The sequence below is a fragment of the Prionailurus viverrinus genome, chromosome E1, assembly GCF_022837055.1.
Source record: "Prionailurus viverrinus isolate Anna chromosome E1, UM_Priviv_1.0, whole genome shotgun sequence".
Taxonomy (NCBI): Eukaryota; Metazoa; Chordata; class Mammalia; order Carnivora; family Felidae; genus Prionailurus; species Prionailurus viverrinus.
In genome coordinates, this window is record NC_062574.1 from 2,661,803 (window position 1) to 2,680,488 (window position 18,686).

General features: G+C 58.7%; 1 protein-coding gene and 2 long non-coding RNA genes across 8 annotated transcripts in view; 1 reads left to right on the top strand and 2 right to left on the bottom strand.

The window, feature by feature from the left end:
- Nucleotides 1–18,255, top strand: part of DNAH2 (dynein axonemal heavy chain 2) — a 92,530-nt gene extending 74,275 nt beyond the window's left edge. For 2 of the 6 annotated variants that reach the window (XM_047832089.1, XM_047832090.1), the window contains exons 66-87: nucleotides 3,078–3,242; nucleotides 3,827–3,952; nucleotides 4,129–4,277; nucleotides 4,349–4,415; nucleotides 4,565–4,715; nucleotides 4,952–5,100; nucleotides 5,293–5,426; nucleotides 5,545–5,689; nucleotides 6,099–6,298; nucleotides 7,218–7,344; nucleotides 8,903–9,089; nucleotides 9,186–9,334; nucleotides 9,488–9,671; nucleotides 9,868–10,058; nucleotides 15,146–15,681; nucleotides 15,946–16,174; nucleotides 16,273–16,424; nucleotides 16,539–16,653; nucleotides 17,128–17,304; nucleotides 17,415–17,489; nucleotides 17,650–17,800; nucleotides 17,923–18,255. In XM_047832089.1, coding sequence (XP_047688045.1) covers nucleotides 3,078–3,242; nucleotides 3,827–3,952; nucleotides 4,129–4,277; nucleotides 4,349–4,415; nucleotides 4,565–4,715; nucleotides 4,952–5,100; nucleotides 5,293–5,426; nucleotides 5,545–5,689; nucleotides 6,099–6,298; nucleotides 7,218–7,344; nucleotides 8,903–9,089; nucleotides 9,186–9,334; nucleotides 9,488–9,671; nucleotides 9,868–10,058; nucleotides 15,146–15,681; nucleotides 15,946–16,174; nucleotides 16,273–16,424; nucleotides 16,539–16,653; nucleotides 17,128–17,304; nucleotides 17,415–17,489; nucleotides 17,650–17,800; nucleotides 17,923–18,077 — 3,714 coding nt within the window. In that variant the 3' untranslated portion in view covers nucleotides 18,078–18,255. Of the gene's footprint in view, nucleotides 1–3,077; nucleotides 3,243–3,826; nucleotides 3,953–4,128; nucleotides 4,278–4,348; nucleotides 4,416–4,564; nucleotides 4,716–4,951; nucleotides 5,101–5,292; nucleotides 5,427–5,544; nucleotides 5,690–6,098; nucleotides 6,299–7,217; nucleotides 7,345–8,902; nucleotides 9,090–9,185; nucleotides 9,335–9,487; nucleotides 9,672–9,867; nucleotides 10,059–15,096; nucleotides 15,682–15,945; nucleotides 16,175–16,272; nucleotides 16,425–16,538; nucleotides 16,654–17,127; nucleotides 17,305–17,414; nucleotides 17,490–17,649; nucleotides 17,801–17,922 lie in introns of those variants that run through there. The other 4 variants (XM_047832091.1, XM_047832092.1, XR_007146729.1 and 1 more) reach the window with 4 other exon arrangements.
- LOC125151325 (uncharacterized) lies at nucleotides 1,727–6,237 on the bottom strand. Its single transcript, XR_007146730.1, has 5 exons — nucleotides 6,105–6,237; nucleotides 5,529–5,641; nucleotides 4,601–5,343; nucleotides 3,603–4,382; nucleotides 1,727–3,223 (listed from the first exon to the last, which is right to left on the bottom strand). It is a non-coding gene; the product is annotated as an uncharacterized LOC125151325 (long non-coding RNA).
- LOC125151327 (uncharacterized) lies at nucleotides 6,306–12,272 on the bottom strand. Its single transcript, XR_007146731.1, has 4 exons — nucleotides 11,881–12,272; nucleotides 11,179–11,552; nucleotides 10,875–11,021; nucleotides 6,306–6,981 (listed from the first exon to the last, which is right to left on the bottom strand). It is a non-coding gene; the product is annotated as an uncharacterized LOC125151327 (long non-coding RNA).
- Nucleotides 18,256–18,686: the final 431 nt, after the last annotated feature.

An 18,686-nucleotide genomic window follows, 5' to 3' on the forward strand; every position in this document is an offset into this window, starting at 1 on the left:
AGACGGAGCGCAGAAGGCTGTGACTTCTGAGCGGGAACGTTGTTGTCAGCCTTGACAACATAAAAATGAAAGTACAGGGGCGCCTGGGTGGCTCAGTCGGTTAAGCGTCTGACCTCAGCTCAGGTCCCGATCTCACAAGTTGGTGATTTCGAGCCCCGCATGGGGCTCTGTGCCGACGGCTTGGAGCCTGGAGCCTGCTTCGGATTCTGTGTCTCCCTCTCTCTCTGCCCCTCCCCCACTCGTGCTCTGTCTCTCTCTCTGTCTCTGTCTCTCTCTCCCTCAAAAATAAATGTTAAAAGTTTTTTTTTTTAAATCTTAAAAGTACAGCTAAAAAAAAAAAAGTGGGAGCTGGGTGTCGGTGGGGGTGGGGTAAAGATTGGGCGATGCTTTTGTAGGAGATAAAGCAGGGTTTTAAGATGGTGTTCGGCAATATGAAGGTAAGGAGTTGAAGCATTCTCATGGGCAGGAACAGGGAGGAAGAAGTGTAGTCTGGAGGGGAGAGGGTCACCCCTGCGTCCATGGTAGCATAGAGGCCATAGAAATAGTTTCAAACGGACGAACCAGGAAACGGCAGTATGGAATATACCCGAGCGTGTGCAAAACGCCTCTTGCGGAATATTCAAGAAGCAGGTCGCGTTGGCTACCTCGAGGAGGGAGCAGGGTGGATGGGGGGGGGAGGCGGGGCAGAGAGACTTTTCATGCCCATAATTATCCCTTTTGAATTTTTAAGTCACTTATTCCCAAAGCAAACAAAATAAAAAAGAGGCAGCAGTGTACAAGGACGTTCATTCCAGCATTGTTAATAATAGAACACGCTGGAAAGACACACATGTCTATCAGAAGGAGACTTGTTATATAAATCACGGTTCAGTCATTCACAAGATTATTTTGCAGCTGTTAAAGAGAATGAGGCGGCTTGACGAGAACCGATTTGGAGACAAGAAAAAAAATAAAGTACAGTAGTATGTTAGCATTTATCTTTATGAAAAAAATTCATCCAAAGAGATACTTCCCGAGCGCCGGGCACTCTTCTAAGTGCAGGGATTTGGTGGCGAGCAAGGGCCTGCCTTCACCGTGCCTGTATTTATTACCGGTGGACCCTACGCACGGACTGTGTCTGGAAAGCTATAGGAGAAACGGGCTGGGGCAGGGGCACGGGCTGGGGCAGGGCTGCGGCAGGAGTGGGAGGAAGCCAGATCCTTCACCATGTGTGTTTTTTTCCCTTCTGATGTGGATTCACTCTTTACAAAAAGACATAAAAGAGGAAAATTATGCTTTAAAAAAAGACAAAGTGGCGGTGAGGTGTGATGACGGTGTTACGATCGTGGGGGAGATGTCCTTGTTTTGTTCTAGATCTGCACCGGGACGTCTTGAGGCTTGGCGCTTCATGAGTCTGTAACTTCCTCTAAGACACTTTGGCCAAGAACAGTAGATGAAATAAGACTGGCGGAATGTTAACAACTGTTGAATATATGTGGCGGGCGTAGAGGTAGTCATCATGTGATTCTTTGCCCTAGGTTTGCAACTTTCCATAATTTTTGAGTTAAAAAGATAAAAACCGCAACCAGATTAATGTATGTATAAATATGCATGTATGTGTTTTAAAAATAGTAGCCTAAGCATAATATTCAGAGATAGGGAGGCAGCTGCCAGAAGAAATAAAAAGAGAAATGGTTCAAAATAATTTGCTACTGAAGAACGGGACCAGGAGTGGAAGAGGTTTTGTTATAACTCCTTTTTATCGTATTATTTAGGTCTTTAACCTTATGCATACATTTCTTGTATAAAAAATAGAAACAGTGAAGACAACACCACATGCAAAATAAGTAATGAAATCCAGAACGATCGTGGGCTGGCTGCTTCCCCACAGACACAGCTCCGCGGGAAGCCCAATTATAATCAGTGTTGCTGACGAGCCTGGACTGCGCGGGCAGGGGGGAGGCAGTCACGTGAACCTGGCGACAGGTGGCACGCAGGGAAGACCGCCGGACAGCATGGCCTCCAGCGGGTTTAAGCCCACCTGTGGCAGTGCAAGGGCGCCCCTCTCTTTCTAGACCCCCGGCCGGTGTTTCGTCCCTGAGTGGCCCGGCTGACTCACCCCTTCGGAGTGACCCCTTCTTTCCCTGGATGTTAATACCTTCTAACATCACTACCCAGGCTTGACCTGGAAGGCGTGCTGTCACCCGAAGGTGACATTTGGGACCTCCACTTTGCCTTTTTTTTTTTTTTTTTTAACATTTATTTATTGTTAAGAAAGCATGAGCAGGGGAGGGCCAGAGAGCAAGGGAGACACAGAATCCGAAGCAGGTTCCAGGCTCTGAGCCATCAGCACAGAGCCTGACATGGGACTCGAACCCCTGAACCGTGAGATCATGACCTGAGCTGAACCCGGATGCTTAAGCGACTGAGCCACGCAGCAGCCCTGGGTGCTTTTGCTTTAAAGACAGTCTCTTGGGGAGTTAATCTGTTGCGTTTCCAGGGTCTTTTGGAGGTCAACCTCAGTGGTTGGGCCATGTCCTGCGCCCTGTGCCCTCTTTCCCACAGCCCAGATGAGGCCCGGTCAGGGGCACCAGGCCAGCACGTGAACTCTGCACAGTTGGATCCCCATCCCTGTGTGGGTCCCTGCACCTGGGCCTTTGCCCCGAATGGAGTCCCTCTTCCTCTCTCCAACAGTTTCTAGATTTTTCTTTCTCTCTCGAGGTCCTGCCTTCGGGCCATGCCACGCTGGCGTGGGGGTGGCAGTCGTTTCTGTGCCCTCTGATCCTCTCTTGCCAGTGGGGACCCATGTGGCTTAATTATGCTCCAAGGGGGACTGTCTTCCTACCCGGCCTTGAGTTTCATGACAAGAAGTTTCCTGGCCCAAGAAAAGAGTGGCGGAGGGAAAGGGAAAGAAGACCTCGCGTATTTTGTCTCATTTTCTGTCTGCGACAGCCCTACGGGGTCGGGGTTAGCATCGTCACGTGGCGCACCGGGCCACGGAGGCCCCAAGGCCTAGAAACGGCGGATGGGCCACCGGAACCCCGAGCAGCGCAGCCACAAGCGTGGCGTTTTGAGCCGTTCGCTCTGGTCCCTCCCAGGTGGCCGAGAAGCTAGAGATGCTGAAGAAGCAGTATGACGAGAAGCTGGCCCAGAAGGAGGAGCTCCGCAAGAAGTCCGAGGACATGGAAATGAAGCTGGAGCGAGCGGGCTTGCTGGTGTCAGGGCTGGCCAGCGAGAAGGCGCGCTGGGAGGAGACGGTCAAGGTGAGCTCTGGGGGCCCCGCCCGGCTCTCCTCCCTGCCCACCGGGCCCCAGAGCTCCACCCCCTGTCGGCCGAGGGACACTCGGGGTGGGGGGGGGCATGGGGACCCCCGGGTGCAGGGACATCCAGGAACGGGGGACGGGAGTTCTCCCCCCTCCCATACGGTGAGAGCTGCGGAAAGCGAGTCTGTGCCATTGGGAGGCGGCGGCTCCCGTGTTTGCACAGGCCTGGGGAGCAAGCTCCAGGCCTTTGCTGTAGCCACGGACTTGACGACTTTACAGAAACGGTCCCCCCCCCCCCCCCGCATCCTGTCTCCGCCTTTATGGAGCCCCTGGCTTCAGGAAAGGGTTAGGCCTTATCACCAGAATGTAAACAGGATCACTTGAAAGACGGCAACTCCGAAGGGATTAGAACCAGGTTGGACTCCTCAGGGCCGAAGGTTTAGGACAAAGCGCCTCTTTGATGGAGCCAGTGTCCGGGGGGGGGGGGGGGGGGGGGGGGGGGGGGCGGTGCGGAGAGAGCCAGCGCTCCCCAGTGCCCGGGGCCCTCCTTACACCCCCTGCCCGCCCCCCGCCCCCCCACCCAGGGCCTGGAGGAGGATCTGGGCTACCTGGTAGGTGACTGTCTCCTGGCCGCCGCCTTCCTGTCCTACATGGGCCCCTTCCTGACCAACTACCGGGATGAGATCGTCACCCAGATATGGATCAGGAAGGTGAGGCAGGGCTCAGGTCCTCGTGAGCTCTTGGGCTCCGAGACCAGGGCTGCGGGGAGGACGGGGAGACACCCGGCAGGGGCCGGGGCCGGGGCCGGGGGCAGGGGCCCCGGGGCGGGGAGCGGGGCTCGGGGCTCGGGCCTCCAGGCTGACGTCCGGGGCTCTTCCCCGCCCAGATCTGGGAGCTGGAGGTGCCGTGCTCACCGCGCTTCACCTTCGATAACTTCCTGTCCAATCCTACCAAAGTTCGAGACTGGAACATCCAAGGGTTGCCCTCGGATGCCTTTTCCACAGAGAATGGCATCATCGTCACCCGAGGCAACAGGTAAGGAGGCTGCCGGGAGCGGGGGCGGGGCAAGGGCGGAGCCTGTCTTCTGACTGACCACCCTCCTTCAGGTGGGCACTGATGATTGACCCTCAGGCCCAGGCCCTGAAGTGGATCAAGAACATGGAAGGAAACCAGGTAAAGGCTGGCGGGAGGGGCAGGGCGGGGGCTGCTCTTGGGCCCCTGGCGTCTCTTCCCAAGCCTGCCTCTTCCTGAGGCCCGACCCGGAGTCAGATTTTACTTTGGGCCCCTCAGCGTGTCTCCCGTCTCTTTCCCTTGCTCTCTAGGGCCTCCAGATTATCGACCTGCAGATGAGCAATTACCTTCAAATTCTAGAAAAGGCCATCCAGTTTGGATATCCAGTGCTGCTCCAGAACGTTCAGGAGTATCTGGACCCCACGCTTAACCCTGTGCTCAACAAATCTGTAGCTCGAATCGGTGAGGGTCCAGGCTTCCTGTGGGGTTGGGCTGGGGGACAAATCCTAGAGACCAGCCAGCTGGGCCACGAGGTGAGGGGTTGGGGGGGAGGGCCGGCCCTCAGACTGTGGCCCTCCGCTCCCACAGCCCCGGACTGGGCCCATTAGAGCAGCTGGATGCGGGCTGGGGGCTGGGCCAGCCCACACCTGGTCACCAGGGCTCCTTTGCCTTTGCCCTTGACCCTGGCCCGGCTGCAGGCGGCCGGCTGCTGATGCGCATTGCAGACAAGGAGGTGGAGTACAACACCAATTTCCGTTTCTACATCACCACCAAGCTCTCCAACCCCCACTACAGCCCTGAGACCTCGGCCAAGACCACCATCGTCAACTTTGCTGTCAAGGAACAGGTGGGGGCGGGGGCTGCAGCCTGGACCCAGCTAGCGAGGAGCAGGAAGCACCCGGAGAGTCGAGTCGGCGGGGTGGAGACAAAGGCCCCCTGCGCTGGGCGGCAGGGGATGAGGTGGGGGGAGGCGTGACCGGGTGTCAGGGGTGTGCCGTCACCAGAGCGCGAGTCCCACCGCGCGTCCCCGTGATCCCAGGGCCTGGAGGCTCAGCTGCTGGGCATCGTGGTCCGGAAGGAGCGGCCGGAGCTGGAGGAACAGAAGGACTCACTGGTCATCAACATCGCTGCCGGCAAGAGGAAGCTCAAGGAGCTGGAGGACGAGATCCTTCGGTGAGAGTGCACCCGCCGCTGCCACCCAACGCCCAGTCCAGCCAGAATCCCGGGTGTGGGCGGGCTGGGGCGGGAGGACTCCCCACCTCCCCACCCGCCTACCTGCGCTTCCCTTCAGGCTGCTGAATGAGGCCACGGGCTCCCTGCTCGACGACGTGCAGCTGGTGAACACCCTTCGTACCTCCAAGATGACCGCCACCGAGGTGACCGAGCAGCTGGAGACCAGCGAGACCACAGAGATCAACATCGACTTGGCCCGCGAGGTGAGCCTCGCCCATTGCTCCACGCCCAGCCCCGTGGCCACCGCCCCCCCCCCCCCAATTCCACTCCCCCCAGCACCATGGCCGCTTCCCCCCTCCCCCTCCCCTGACTCTGTCCCCACCCAGCACTGTGGCCGCTCCCCAACACCCCTGCCCTGACCCTGTCCCGCACCCACCCCCCCAGCCCCGTGGCCGCTCCCCCCGCAGCCCCTGCCCTGACCCTGTCCCCTGCCCACCCCCCCAGCCCCGTGGCTGCTTCCCCCCCTACCCCTGCCCTGACCCTGTCCCCCGCCCACCCCCCCCAACCCCGTGGCCGCTCCCCCCCCACCCCGGCCCTGACCCTGTCCCCTGCCCAACCCCCAGCCCCGTGGTCGCTCCCCCGCCACCCTGCCCTGACTCTGCCCCTCCATAGGCTTACCGCCCGTGTGCCCAGAGGGCGTCGGTTCTGTTCTTCGTGCTCAACGACATGGGCCGCATCGACCCCATGTACCAGTTCTCGCTGGACGCCTACATCAACCTCTTCGTCCTCAGCATCGACAAGAGCCACCGCAGCAACAAGCTGGAGGACCGCATCGACTACCTGAACGAGTACCACACCTACGCCGTGTACAGGTGTGCGCCCCGCGCCTCCGGAGCCCCCCACCTCCCCCGCATCTGCCAGGACGCTCCCGCGCCACTGCTGCCCGGCGCCACGGCCACTGGCCTGTCCCCTGCTCCCTGTGGGGACAGAGCACGAGCTCCTTGAGCCGTGCTCGTATCTGCTAGGGTCCACGCTGCCGGCGCATCTCCGGTGGCCACGTGCCCCGCAAGCACTGGGAATCTCCGTGAAATCCAGATCCACATCCAGCAGGCTGGGGCGGGGCCTGGTCCCGGGTAGGGGGCGGGTGGGGGACCACACTCTTTGTCCTCCTGCTTCCTTCAGGGTCCTCGCCCCTGACCAGCACCCACAGCCTCCTCCCGGTCACCCAGGCCTTGAGCCCCGCGGGTTCACTTGTGAATCTTTCTGCAGACCGTCCCTGCTCGCCTCCCCACGGCTGCTCCAAGGCCCGTTAGCTTATGCTCCAGCTCTCCCGGGAGTCCTCCCTGCTCCTCCTCTCCACGCCTGCACCGGGCGGCTCCTCTCAGAAACTGTCCAGTGGGGGCCCCCTGCCCCGCCATCCCTCGGAGGTCCGGCCACCCCGTACAGGACCCATCACATCACCGCTTAATCGATGGGCTCTCTGTCTGTCCTCCCTCTTCAGCTGACTTCCTCCAGGACAGAGGCTGGGGCTCAGAGATGACTCTGCCTTTAGGACCTGCACAGAGTAGGGGTCAAATCGATGCTGTGTGTTGTTTAACGGAAATGAATGACTGGTTTCACCAGTGAGCTCTCTAGGTCCCTGAGGGCTTGGCCGTTGACAAAAGGTTTGGGCTAGATGCCGATTCAGGCCCTTCTTGTGCGTGAGGCTCCGCGATTGTAGGACCCGCACTCAGTAACCATTCACGTTGTGCTTCCTGTCCCCTCCGCCCTCCGGGTGCCCCCGTCTCTCAGGTACACCTGCCGCACCCTTTTTGAGCGCCACAAGCTACTATTCAGCTTCCAGATGTGTGCCAAAATCCTGGAGACCTCTGGCAAGCTCAACATGGACGAGTACAACTTCTTTCTCCGCGGGGGTGTGGTGAGTCGGTCAGAGGCGTCAAGGTTGGGGACGGGGACATGTATGACCGGGACTCCGGGCCGGACCGTCAGGCCCAAGGCTCCAGCGAGCGAGCCAAGGAAAAGTGCCAGGAGCAGGTGTGTCCGGCTCCCTGGGGATGCGGGGGGGGGGGGGGGGCTCTCACATCACAGGTGAGGATTTGGGGCCCCTCTTACCTGTGACCCACTGACAGGTGTGGTCTCTTGCCTCTTTCACTGCTGCTCAAGCCCCTCCTTTCCCGGCCTGGGTTCCCTGGTCACCGTTACATGCTCCCCCCGCCCCGCAGGCACCCTCAGCGCCCAGTCCCGTATTGCTTTTGCTTGGCGAAACCACCACTCTGGCTGGATCTTACTCTCCTGTTCCTGTGTGGCCCAGGAGCCTGGGCCTAGCCGGAGAAAAACACTCCCACACCGAATGGACTCCCTTTAAATCCATTAGGCCCTTAAAACTGCCAGACAGGGGTGCCTGGGTGGCTCAGTCAGTTAAGCGTCCGACTTCGGCTCAGGTCACGATCTCACGGTCTGTGGGTTCGAGCCCCGCATCGGGCTCTGTGCTGACAGCTCGGAGCCCGGAGCCTGCTTCAGATTCTGGGTCTCCCTCTCTCTCTGCCCCTCCTCTGCTCATTCTCTCTCTCTCTCTCTCTCTCTCTCTCAAAAATGAATAAACTTTAAAAACAAATTTAAAAACACCTGCCAGACGGTGCCACCACGTTTCCCGGGCTGGCCTCTCTCCACCCTCCTGGACAAGGCCGGGCACTTCTCCTCTCTTCCGGGTTACCAATAACTAAGAGCCTCCCAATGCTCCCCACCCCCAGTCTGTCAGCATGCCCACCTCCCTGGTGTCACCTCCCATGGCCTGCCCTGCCCCCCCCCCCGCCCCCAGGGCTCCTGCATTCGCTGTCCCTTCTGCCACAGGTGCGCCCGCAGCTCCCACTCACCAACTTTAACGCCGGACTCAGATCGCGCCTCCCCGAGACCTCCTTGACTTTCCTATTGAATGCTTCAAACTACCCCCGGAACTCCCAATCTTTTGTATGCTCTTCGGCTCATTCTACTCTGGTGCGCCCTTGCCATCTTTACCTAGCACTGGATAACTCAATTGTTTATGTCTTTGGCTCATCGTCTGCCCTCCCGTGTTGGAAAATAAGCCCCTCAGGGCCAGAGATATGTGCCCTTTATGTTCAGTGCCGCATCCCAGTGCTCAGAACACACGGTGGGTGAGCAGTGAGTATTTGCTGAAGAGGGTGAACAAGGCAAGGGGCCTTTCTGCAGGGCGAGGTCATTAGGGCGAGAGACAGTGTCCCCAGGAAGCCAGCAGAGGGCGCCAGCTCCCCAAATTTGCACCGTGAGGTGTCCGCCTGGTGCCGGGGAGACCCTGCCCCGTCCCCCCCACCCCCCCTCCGACTGACTTCCCCGGTCCAGGCGGAGCCCAGTGCCTCTGGGACTCCCACAGTCTGCCCGATGCAGGGTCTCGGCCGCCTCATCGTTAAATGCTTTGGAGGGGTTCCGGTCAGTCCCCTTCCTCCTCTCTCCTTGCCCAGGTCCTGGATCGCGAGGGCCAGATGGATAACCCGTGTACGAGCTGGCTCGCCGACGCCTACTGGGACAACATCACAGAGCTGGACAAACTGACCAACTTCCACGGGCTCATGAACTCCTTCGAGCAATACCCTCGTGACTGGCACCTGTGGTATACCAGCGCCACCCCGGAGAAGGCCATGCTGCCAGGTGCCCCCTCCCCGCCGGGCCCTTCCCCTCGTTCCCTGTCCCTGTCCCCGGCCCCTCCGAGTGTCTCGTCTGCTTCCCGGCCCTCTCCGTCCCCAGGCGAGTGGGAAAACGCCTGCAATGAGATGCAGCGAATGCTGATCGTGCGCTCCCTGCGCCAGGACCGGGTGGCCTTCTGTGTCGCCTCGTTCATAGTCTCCAACCTCGGCTCCCGCTTCGTGGAGCCGCCCGTGCTCAACATGAAGCTGGTCAGTGGCTTGGTTTCCTCCTTGCCCCCCCCCGCACCCCCGGTCCTTCCTGCCTCGCCCTGCGGTGCCCCCAACCTCTGCTCTTGGGCAGTCCCCGCTCCCCCGACCCCGCCCCACCTCACGTGGCCTTCTCACACCCCGCGCTTCTGGCAGGTTCTGGAGGATTCGACCCCACGCACCCCGCTGGTGTTCATCCTGTCTCCCGGTGTGGACCCCTCCGGCGCCCTGCTCCAGCTGGCGGAGCACATGGGCATGGCCCAGCGTTTCCACGCCCTGTCCCTGGGCCAGGGCCAGGCCCCCATTGCCGCCCGGCTCCTGCGAGAGGGGGTCCTTCAGGGTCAGTGTCCCGTCCTGCTCCCCCACCCCCGTCCCTGGTGCGCGCCTTACTCCCGGAAGCCCCGGCCTCCCTCAGCCCCCACTTCTCCAGAGGGCCCCCGGGACCCCCCCCCCGACACGCGCGGACTCGGGGGCGACGCGTGGGGACACGCGGGGCTCGGGGAAGGGCTCCCACTGAATCCAGTGCCCCCTTGCAGGACACTGGGTGTTCCTAGCTAACTGCCACCTGTCGCTGTCTTGGATGCCCAACCTGGACAAGCTGGTAGAGCGGCTGCAGGTGGAAGAACCTCACCCTTCCTTCCGCCTCTGGCTCAGCTCCAGCCCCCACCCGGACTTCCCCATCTCCGTCCTGCAGGCCGGCATCAAGATGACCACGGAACCGCCAAAGGTACGGCGCCGGCCGCGCTGCCTGGCCCGGCTCTCTTGCGGCCGGCGCCAGCGGGAGGCCCAGCCTTAACAGCCGCCTGGCCTTCGGGCTCTGCTCCCCTCTCGAGAGACCCCCCCCTCACCTCTTCCCTCCGCGCGCCAGGCTCTTAGCACAGAGCGGTAATCTCTAACACCGCTAGCCGCTTACCCGTGCCCGGCACCGTCCCTTTACCAAATTCGTTTAGAACACACACACCCTATCAGGTAGGTACCGTCGCCCCCATTTTCCAGAGAGGAAACTGAGGCACAGAAGAGTAAACAGCTAGTCCATAGGACCTTCCTGCCTCCCGGCATTTCCTTCCACCTCTCCCCAGTGGCCCCGGGCTTCCGGCCCTTCTCCCTCCAGCTCTGCTGAAATGCTTTTCTCCAGCCCCGAGGTCACCACTGAATGCAGCCACACCGATCACGTTCCTGTGTCGTCCCCCCCCCCCCCTTCACCTCTGCTTACGCCACTCGAGTAGCTTTTCGGTGCTTTTAGTCAAGACGGAAACCCTTGCTGACCAGGCCTGTGAGCCCCCCTCCCCCCACCCCGTGCCTCTGGGCCCCACCTACCCCTTCTCCCTTCCCTCTCTCCGCTCCACCCTCAATTCTTAAAATATCTTGTTCCTCTTCCTCCAGACTCTGCACCGTCCTGCCCCAAGGCTTCCGCACAAGCTGCCGGGCACCCCCTCCCCCACCCCGCCGCCCCCTCCTCCGCCCCTTCAGGCCTCGGCCCTCCTCGTTGAGCTCAGCATCCCAGTGAAACACTCTCATAGAACCTTCCTGCTGGTCCTTTTACCGTGTGAGTTTGGTTCTGACGAATGCCTGCTGTCTTCTCTGGACTGGAAACTCCGCGAGGCCAGAGGACACATCTTTTGTCTCTCTCTCTCTCTCTCTCTCTCTCTCTCTCTCTCTCTCTCTGTCTTGCTCACCTTGTGACTAGCACCTGTACGTAAGAGGTACTCAACCAGTAAGTCTGGACACACGTCTTTCATCATGTAAATCCTCCTCGCCTGCCTTGGGGCAGTTGACACAGTGAACTGTCCCCCCACCCTTTCCCTGACACGCGCTTGGGGTTCTCCCTCTGTCTCCCGCCACATCACTTATCACGCCTGTGTTTCCTTTTCCTCTTGGCCTCTGATCGTATCTCCAGGCTTGGTCCTTGACCTCCAACTTGGCTCATTCTCCGTTTCCCCCTTTCACAACTCGATGGAGAAATTGTCCTCTTCCTGATCCTGCCCGGTCCTTGTCTCTGGCCCTGGGAAGCAAACGCACTCCCGGGTCTGAATTCCATCTGGCAACGAGGCGTTTCCTCCTGGCACGCCAGAACCATAAATCCTGTACTCTCGGAGCAAGTGGCCAGCCCGCCACCGCAGATGATCTCCTCGGCCCAGTTCTGTTAGCGGCGCCTTCGTTTTTCGAAGAACCTCCTTTTGCGTTCCAAGAAAGGTGTATGCCTTGGTGGCTAGAGGGCCCCCTGTTGGCCGAGCGCCCTGCGAGGGGCACAGGTGTGTCAGAGCCGAGGCAGGTGCTACCTCTGGCCGCATAAGAAGGTGGAGGCCACCTGGAATCTGGGGGCGGCCTGGGAGGAGGGGGGATGGTCTGCGGGGGAGGGGAGGCTCGCCCTGGCTCCACCCAGGGGAGATTTGTCCTTACCACCCGGGGTCTGCAGAACCTCTGGGCGTGAGCCAGACCTTCAGGGAAGGCCGAACATTCACGGCATACTTGTTTGCAACAGGATTTCTCTCCGTAGGGAAGAGGGCACTAGTTTTAAATGTTTTACTTGGAAATCACTGGAAACTTACGCAAGAGTTGTAAGAACAAGACTACTCTAGGGTTCCTGGCTGGCTCCGTTGGCAGAGAGTGTGACCCTTGATCTCAGGGTGTTGAGTTCAAGCCCCACATTGGGCCTGGAGCCTACTTAAAACAAACAAACAAACAAACAAAAACAGAAGAAGAAGAACACAAACACTATGTCCTCACAGCCTCACACCCGTGACTTGTTACCCAGACTCTTCCATTATTAACATTTTGCCTCACCGGCCTTATCATTTGATCTCTCTCTGCGTCTCCACACACACATGCTTTCTCCGAACGGCGAGAGTAAACTGGGAAAGACATCATGGTATTTTCCCACTAATACTTCAGTGTATTTTGGCATAAAGGGCTCAATCCTGAGAAGGATTTTTATTTTTTTTCAATACACACTACAGCACAGCTGCCCAACCTCAATAAACGGATAGAGCATTTGAACCCAATCCATTATATATTCCAATTGTGGTAAAGGACCCAGTCATGTCCTTTTTAAAATTCTCCCCCAGCACAGGATCTGTTCTAGGTCAGGTATTGCAATTTTGTTATCCTGTGAAAGAGGCCAGTGTTTGCATCGGGATACACGAAAGCAGTCCCAATAGTCAAGGGGACAGTGGCTCATTCGAGTCTTACAAGTAAGAAGGTCCCCATGACCACAGCCCCCAGTCGCCGGTTTGGGTGCGATTCTGGAGTGGTATTCTTGGTTGGATCACAGCCTGCCTTCTAGTCCTTTCCTTTTCGTTAAATATTAAGCAGATACAAAAGAATATAAAATACAAGAGGGGGTGCCTGGGTGGCTCGGTGCGTTGAGCGTCCGACTCTTGATTTCAGCTCCGATCACGATCCCAGAGTCAAGGGATCAAGCCCCGCATCAGGCTCCGCGCTGAGTGTAGGGCCTGCTTGGGATTCTCTCTCTCCCTCCCACCCTCCCTCCCTCCCTCCACCCCTCTCCCCTAGACCTGTTTGCACCCTCTCTCTCAAAAAAAAAATTCTAAAATATATGCAAAGATATAAAGGATCCCCATTCATTTTTAAAAACATTTGAAACATCTTTATTTAGTTTTGAGAGACAGAGCGTGAGTGGGGGAGGGGCAGAGAGAAGAGAGAGAGGGAGACACAGGATCTGAAGCAGGCTCCGAGCTGTCAGCACAGAGCCCGACAGAGCCCCACGTGGGGCTTGAACCCAGCAACTATGAGATCCTGACCTGAGCCGAAGTCGGATGCTCAACCGACTGAGCCACCCAGGCGCCCCCATGGATCCCAACTCAATACACACCTGTGTGCCCATCTTCCTGTGTAAGAAAGATGATTCCCATTCCCACCGCCCTCCCCACTCGGCTGCAGCCACTTTTCTCAAGGTGCGTCTGGCTAACACACACATTCATCTGCGCCTTGCTTCTTTCATTCAGCGCTGGGTACTTGACATTGATTCACGCTGCTTATGTTTCACGGTTCCTCATATGCTCCACAACTTAATCCTTTCGTCCGCTTTGTGTTTTGCGGGTTGTCTCCCCCCACCCCTTGTTAACTATTATTATTGGTGAATAGAGATCCTTAATTTGTATGAGATGGAATTTAGCTCTTCTTTATGGCTTGTGCTCCTAGGTCTCATTCAAGAAATCTTTGCTCACTGTGAGGTTGTAAAGGCACTCCCTTGTCTTCAAAACCGTTTTATAGGGGCACCTGGGCGGCTCCGTCGTCGGTTAAGCGTCCGACCTCGGCTCAGGTCATGACCTCACGGTTTGTGAGTTCGAGCCCCACATCGGGCTCTGTGCCGAGAGCTCAGAGCCTGGAGCCTGCTTCGGATTCTGTGTCTCCCTCTCTCTCTGTCCTTCCCCTGCTCGCTCACTCTCTCTTCCTCTCAAAAATAAACAAACATAAAAAGAAAGAGTTTTATACCCTGACTTTCACATTCATGTGTCTTAACCACTTGAGACGGATCCTTGTGAGTGTGGAATGAGGCAGAAGTCTAATTTCGCTGCCCCCCAGCCCCCCACGTAGATAACCCATTCTCCCAGTACCATCATCAAATAGCCCACCATCACCCTTGCGATGTTCGATGCCTGCCAGGCCTTAACTCCCCTTTACACACACCTAGGTTTCTGGGCCCTTTATCTCTGTTCACTGGTCAGGTGGTTTATATTCAGGTCAGTAGGTACCGTCTCAGTTCCTGTTTGGCTCCATAATAATGCGTGATAGCTGGTAAGGCAAGTCTCTTTACCTCATTCTTCTTCAGGCTATGCCATGGCCTTTGATTCTCCAGCAGAAATGTTGGAATTAGCTTGTCAAGTTCCACAAACAAAACCCTGTGGATCACTTTGCCGGAAATCAACGTCTTGAGTAGATCGAGTCTCCCAATCCATGATTATAGTACGTCTCTCTCCACGTAATCTTTATTTCAATAAAGTCTTGTCATTCTCTCTATGAAGATTTGTACATTTTTACTGGACTTATTCCTAGACACGTTACGTATTTTGATGTTATAAACGACAGTACTCTTGCTTACATATTTTCCCGACTCCATTCTGTCCCTCATAGACGGGGCTCCTTAAAGCACCGTTTCAACCCGTTGCGGTAGTACTCGAGACAGAAAGTGGCCCCGCGACTCCTGGTGAACCACGGCCCTTCTGACCCCACCTGAGTCCTCGAGCTTGACTTCAGTTCGACCCATCTCCTTACTTATTCTCCCCTTTGTGCCTTTATTCCCTCAATTCTTTCCATCTCCAGGAGACCGATGCCCTCCTCTCAGTCTGGTGACCTCCTTCCCCTTTGTGAGACTTAGTCCAAATCCTGACCTGTTCTCGAAGCCTGATAAATCTATCACGTGGCATGCCCCTCCTCGATGATACACTATGGCTCCTCTAACCTACACTGAACCTCTGTACCTAATGGTGTACGTTTTTGTCCGTTAATAGTTGCACGGATAGGTCCTCGTGTTTTCTGGTATTCCCAAATCGAGCCGGCCTGCCCGCCGTCGAGACCATCATGGCTGAGAGGATCAAAAGTGGGGGGACAAGGAGGCAGAGCTCCCAGTAGCCCACACGGTGCCCGCGTGCAAGTTAGAGAAAGGCACCCACCCAGTCCTGTGAATCAGTGCACATCCTGGCGCGCGGGTCAAGGGCTGCACTGCAGCCCTCACTGACCTCTTCGGCCAGTGCCCTTGTGCAGTAAGCAGCCTCCACACACAACTGTGGCGGTGCTACTGGCAGGGCTTGGCACGATGCACGGCACCCCACCTCCGCGCTGCACTGTCCCCAGGGCCTAAAGGCCAACATGACGCGCCTCTACCAGCTGATGACAGAATCGCAGTTTTCCCGCTGCTCCAAACCTGCCAAGTATAAGAAGCTTCTGTTTGCCCTCTGCTTCTTCCATTCCGTGTTGCTGGAGCGCAAAAAGTTCCTGCAGCTCGGCTGGAACATCGTCTACGGCTTCAATGACTCTGACTTTGAGGTTTGTGCTAGCAGGGGGCCGGCATCCCAGCGCCCCCTCTCCTTACGCTTCCCGCCTGGCGGCCCCTCCCCCTCCCCCCCGCCCCGCCCCCTGCCACCGAGGGAAGTTCCTCCCCTAACTGTGTCGGGGGGTGGGGGTGGGGGCTGGGACCACGCACAGGTGTCGGAGAACTTGCTGAGTCTCTACCTGGAGGAGTACCAGGAGACCCCCTGGGATGCCCTCAAGTACCTCATCGCCGGCGTCAACTACGGCGGGCACGTCACCGATGACTGGGACCGGCGGCTGCTCACCACCTACATCAACGACTATTTCTGTGACCAGACTCTCTCAACCCCCTTCTACCGGTGAGGGGGAGGTGGCACCGAACAGGGGGCCAGAGGACACCCGGCAGACCAGGTGGCAGGACTGGGGTTGCGGGGAGCGTTGGAGGGGAGGCCAGGAGGCGGGGGGGGGGGGGGGGGGGGGGTTGTGGGGCCAGGAGGGGAGCAGGTGCAGGGAGCTGGATGCAGGGGGCACACGCGCCTGCAGAGGGGCCAGCGTCTTGGCCTGGCGCCGAGGCCCCAGAGTGTGGCCCACAGCGCGGTGAGAATCACGCTGTGGGTCGCCAGGTTGTCAGCACTGGAGACTTACTTCATCCCCAAAGATGGGAGTCTGGCCTCTTACAAGGAGTACATCAGCATGTTGCCCACCATGGACCCCCCTGAGGCCTTTGGCCAGCACCCCAACGCGGATGTGGCCTCCCAGATCACTGAGGCGCGGACTCTCTTTGAGACTCTGCTGTCCCTGCAACCCCAGATTACACCCACCAGGGCGGGAGGCCAGAGCCGAGAAGAGAAGGTAGGCAGGGGTGGATGCCGGGTTCGGGGGGCGGGGGGGGGTGGAGTGGGGGTGCGGGGAGGAGAGGGGCCCCCCACTCAGAGCCCCTGCCGGGTCAGGTCCTCGAGCTGGCTGCAGATGTGAAACAGAAAATCCCTGAAATGATCGACTATGAGGGGACCCGGAAACTCCTGGCCATGGACCCCTCCCCCCTCAACGTGGTCCTTCTGCAGGAAATCCAGAGATACAACAAGCTTATGGAGACCATCCTGTAAGATGGAGAGGGGCTCGGTGGGGAGGGGGTGGGAGGAAAGGCGCCCCCCAGCCCCCCACCTGAGATGGCTCTGCCAGGCCCTTCTCTAAGCTCCCACCTCACCCTGCCCAGGTTTTCCCTGACAGATCTAGAAAAAGGCATCCAGGGCCTCATCGTCATGTCTACAAGCCTGGAAGAGATTTTCAACTGCATCTTCGACGCCCATGTCCCGCCGCTCTGGGGGAAGGCAAGATGACCTAGCTGTCGATCCTCCTGCAACAATGAGCTGACCTCTGGCCCCGGTGCCCCCAGCCTCCCGGTTGTAGGAGCAAAACCAGGGAGCCTGGGTTTTGGAGCCAGACCGATTCAAATCTGAAAGCTGGCTCTGCCGTTCACAGACTGGCTTTGCGGTCATTAACTCAGGGACTTAGGGCGAGTCACTAACCTGTCTGAAGACGCGTCAGGGATTCCTAGTGCTGTGTGCAACTCTCAGTAGGTGCTTCGTTAACGGTAACTGGACAGCACTGTTGCTGGCGTGGTTAACTAGCGCTCCCTTTATGCTTCTTTCCCGGGAGGGGGCTTTTGGAGACAGCTTTGCCAGCCGTAACGGGGGACCCGGCCGACACCACATCTCCTCCTATCTGCCCCGAGCGCACCAAGTAAAGATTTGCACGCGTGAACGAATGAACGCGTACACACGCACCGCCTCCCCCTCCCCCAGGCGTATCCCTCACAAAAGCCACTGGCCTCGTGGACACGGGACTTGGCCACACGGGTGGAGCAGTTTGAGCTGTGGGCCAGCCGGGCCCGGCCTCCCGTGCTCTTCTGGCTGTCCGGCTTCACCTTCCCCACCGGCTTCCTCACCGCCGTGCTGCAGGCCTCAGCTCGCCAAAATAACGTGAGCCACATGCTAAGTGTGACGGGGGGGGGGGGGGGGGGGGGGGGTGCTGGCCACCTGGGCTCGCTCCTCTCTGGGGGTCCTCCCTTATTCTCGCCTTCCATCCCCAGATTTCGGTGGACAGCCTCTCCTGGGAGTTTATTGTTTCCACCGTGGATGACAGCAACCTCGTGTACCCACCCAAGGTGGGAGCCAGATGTGCTCCGACTGGGAGCAAAGGCGGGTCTGGTGGAGGAGGGCGCTGGGAGCAAAGGGGGGAAACAGCTGGTTGGCAAGGGAGAAGGGAGGCCAGAGGCCAGGGGTGCTGGCAGCCTCGGGTCCAGACTTCTCCCCGTGTCTTCCCAGGACGGCGTGTGGGTCCGGGGCCTGTACCTGGAGGGCGCCGGCTGGGACTGGAAGAACTCCTGCCTGGTGGAGGCGGACCCCATGCAGCTGGTCTGCCTCATGCCCACCATCCACTTCAGGCCGGCAGAAAGCCGAAAGAAGAGCGCCAAGGGTGGGATGGCGCCCCGAGTTTGGATCCCAACCCCTCCTCTGCCCCGCCCCTCCCCCCACACCTGTGCCTGCTCTCCCAGAGGCCCCAGCGCTCTGACTCCCATCCCCTCTCCTTTCCCTCAGGCATGTACTCCTGTCCCTGCTATTACTATCCCAACCGGGCAGGCAGCTCAGACCGAGCCTCCTTCGTCATTGGCATCGACCTCCGGTCCGGGACCATGACATCTGATCACTGGATCAAGAGGGGCACCGCTCTACTCATGAGCCTGGACAACTGAGGAGGCCTCCTCTTCCTCCCCGCTTGAGGGAGGGTCGGGGACTCTAGGGGCCAAGACTGATAATGCACTTCGGACCAGGGCTGGACTTAACTCTGGCCTTGGCCGTGGTTGAATGCGCCGCGGGATGGGGCCCTGGAGATGGCTAGCCTTTAATAAAGGTGGAAGGATTGTCTTGGAGCTCAGAGCAGGAAAACACCCGCAACCACAAGCCTTAAGCCTCTCAATGGGGTGGTGGGGGTTTGGGGAGGGAGGAAGCCCGGATCTCACAGAGGAAGCGAGCTACTGCTTTTGGTCTGGGAAAGGAGCTTGGGAAGAGGTAGGTGTGGCCTTGAACGAGGGGGCAGGGCTGTGGGGCCTAAAACCGGGTGTGGCTAAATCTCGGGGCTGGACTTGAGCGGGCGGGGCGGGGCTTATTTTGGGAAACGCGCGTGATCCGAATGGAATAGGGGTTCGTCCGGCAGGGATCGGGGCCGGACCCAGTAGGTTGCACCCAGCACCCGGCACCGGGTATCCTGTTCGGCACGTGCGCTGAGGCGAGCGGCACAGGAGGAGAAGGGGCGGGGCCCGAGAGGGGGGGACTTCGGCGCGAGGGGAGGCGGGACCAAGGGA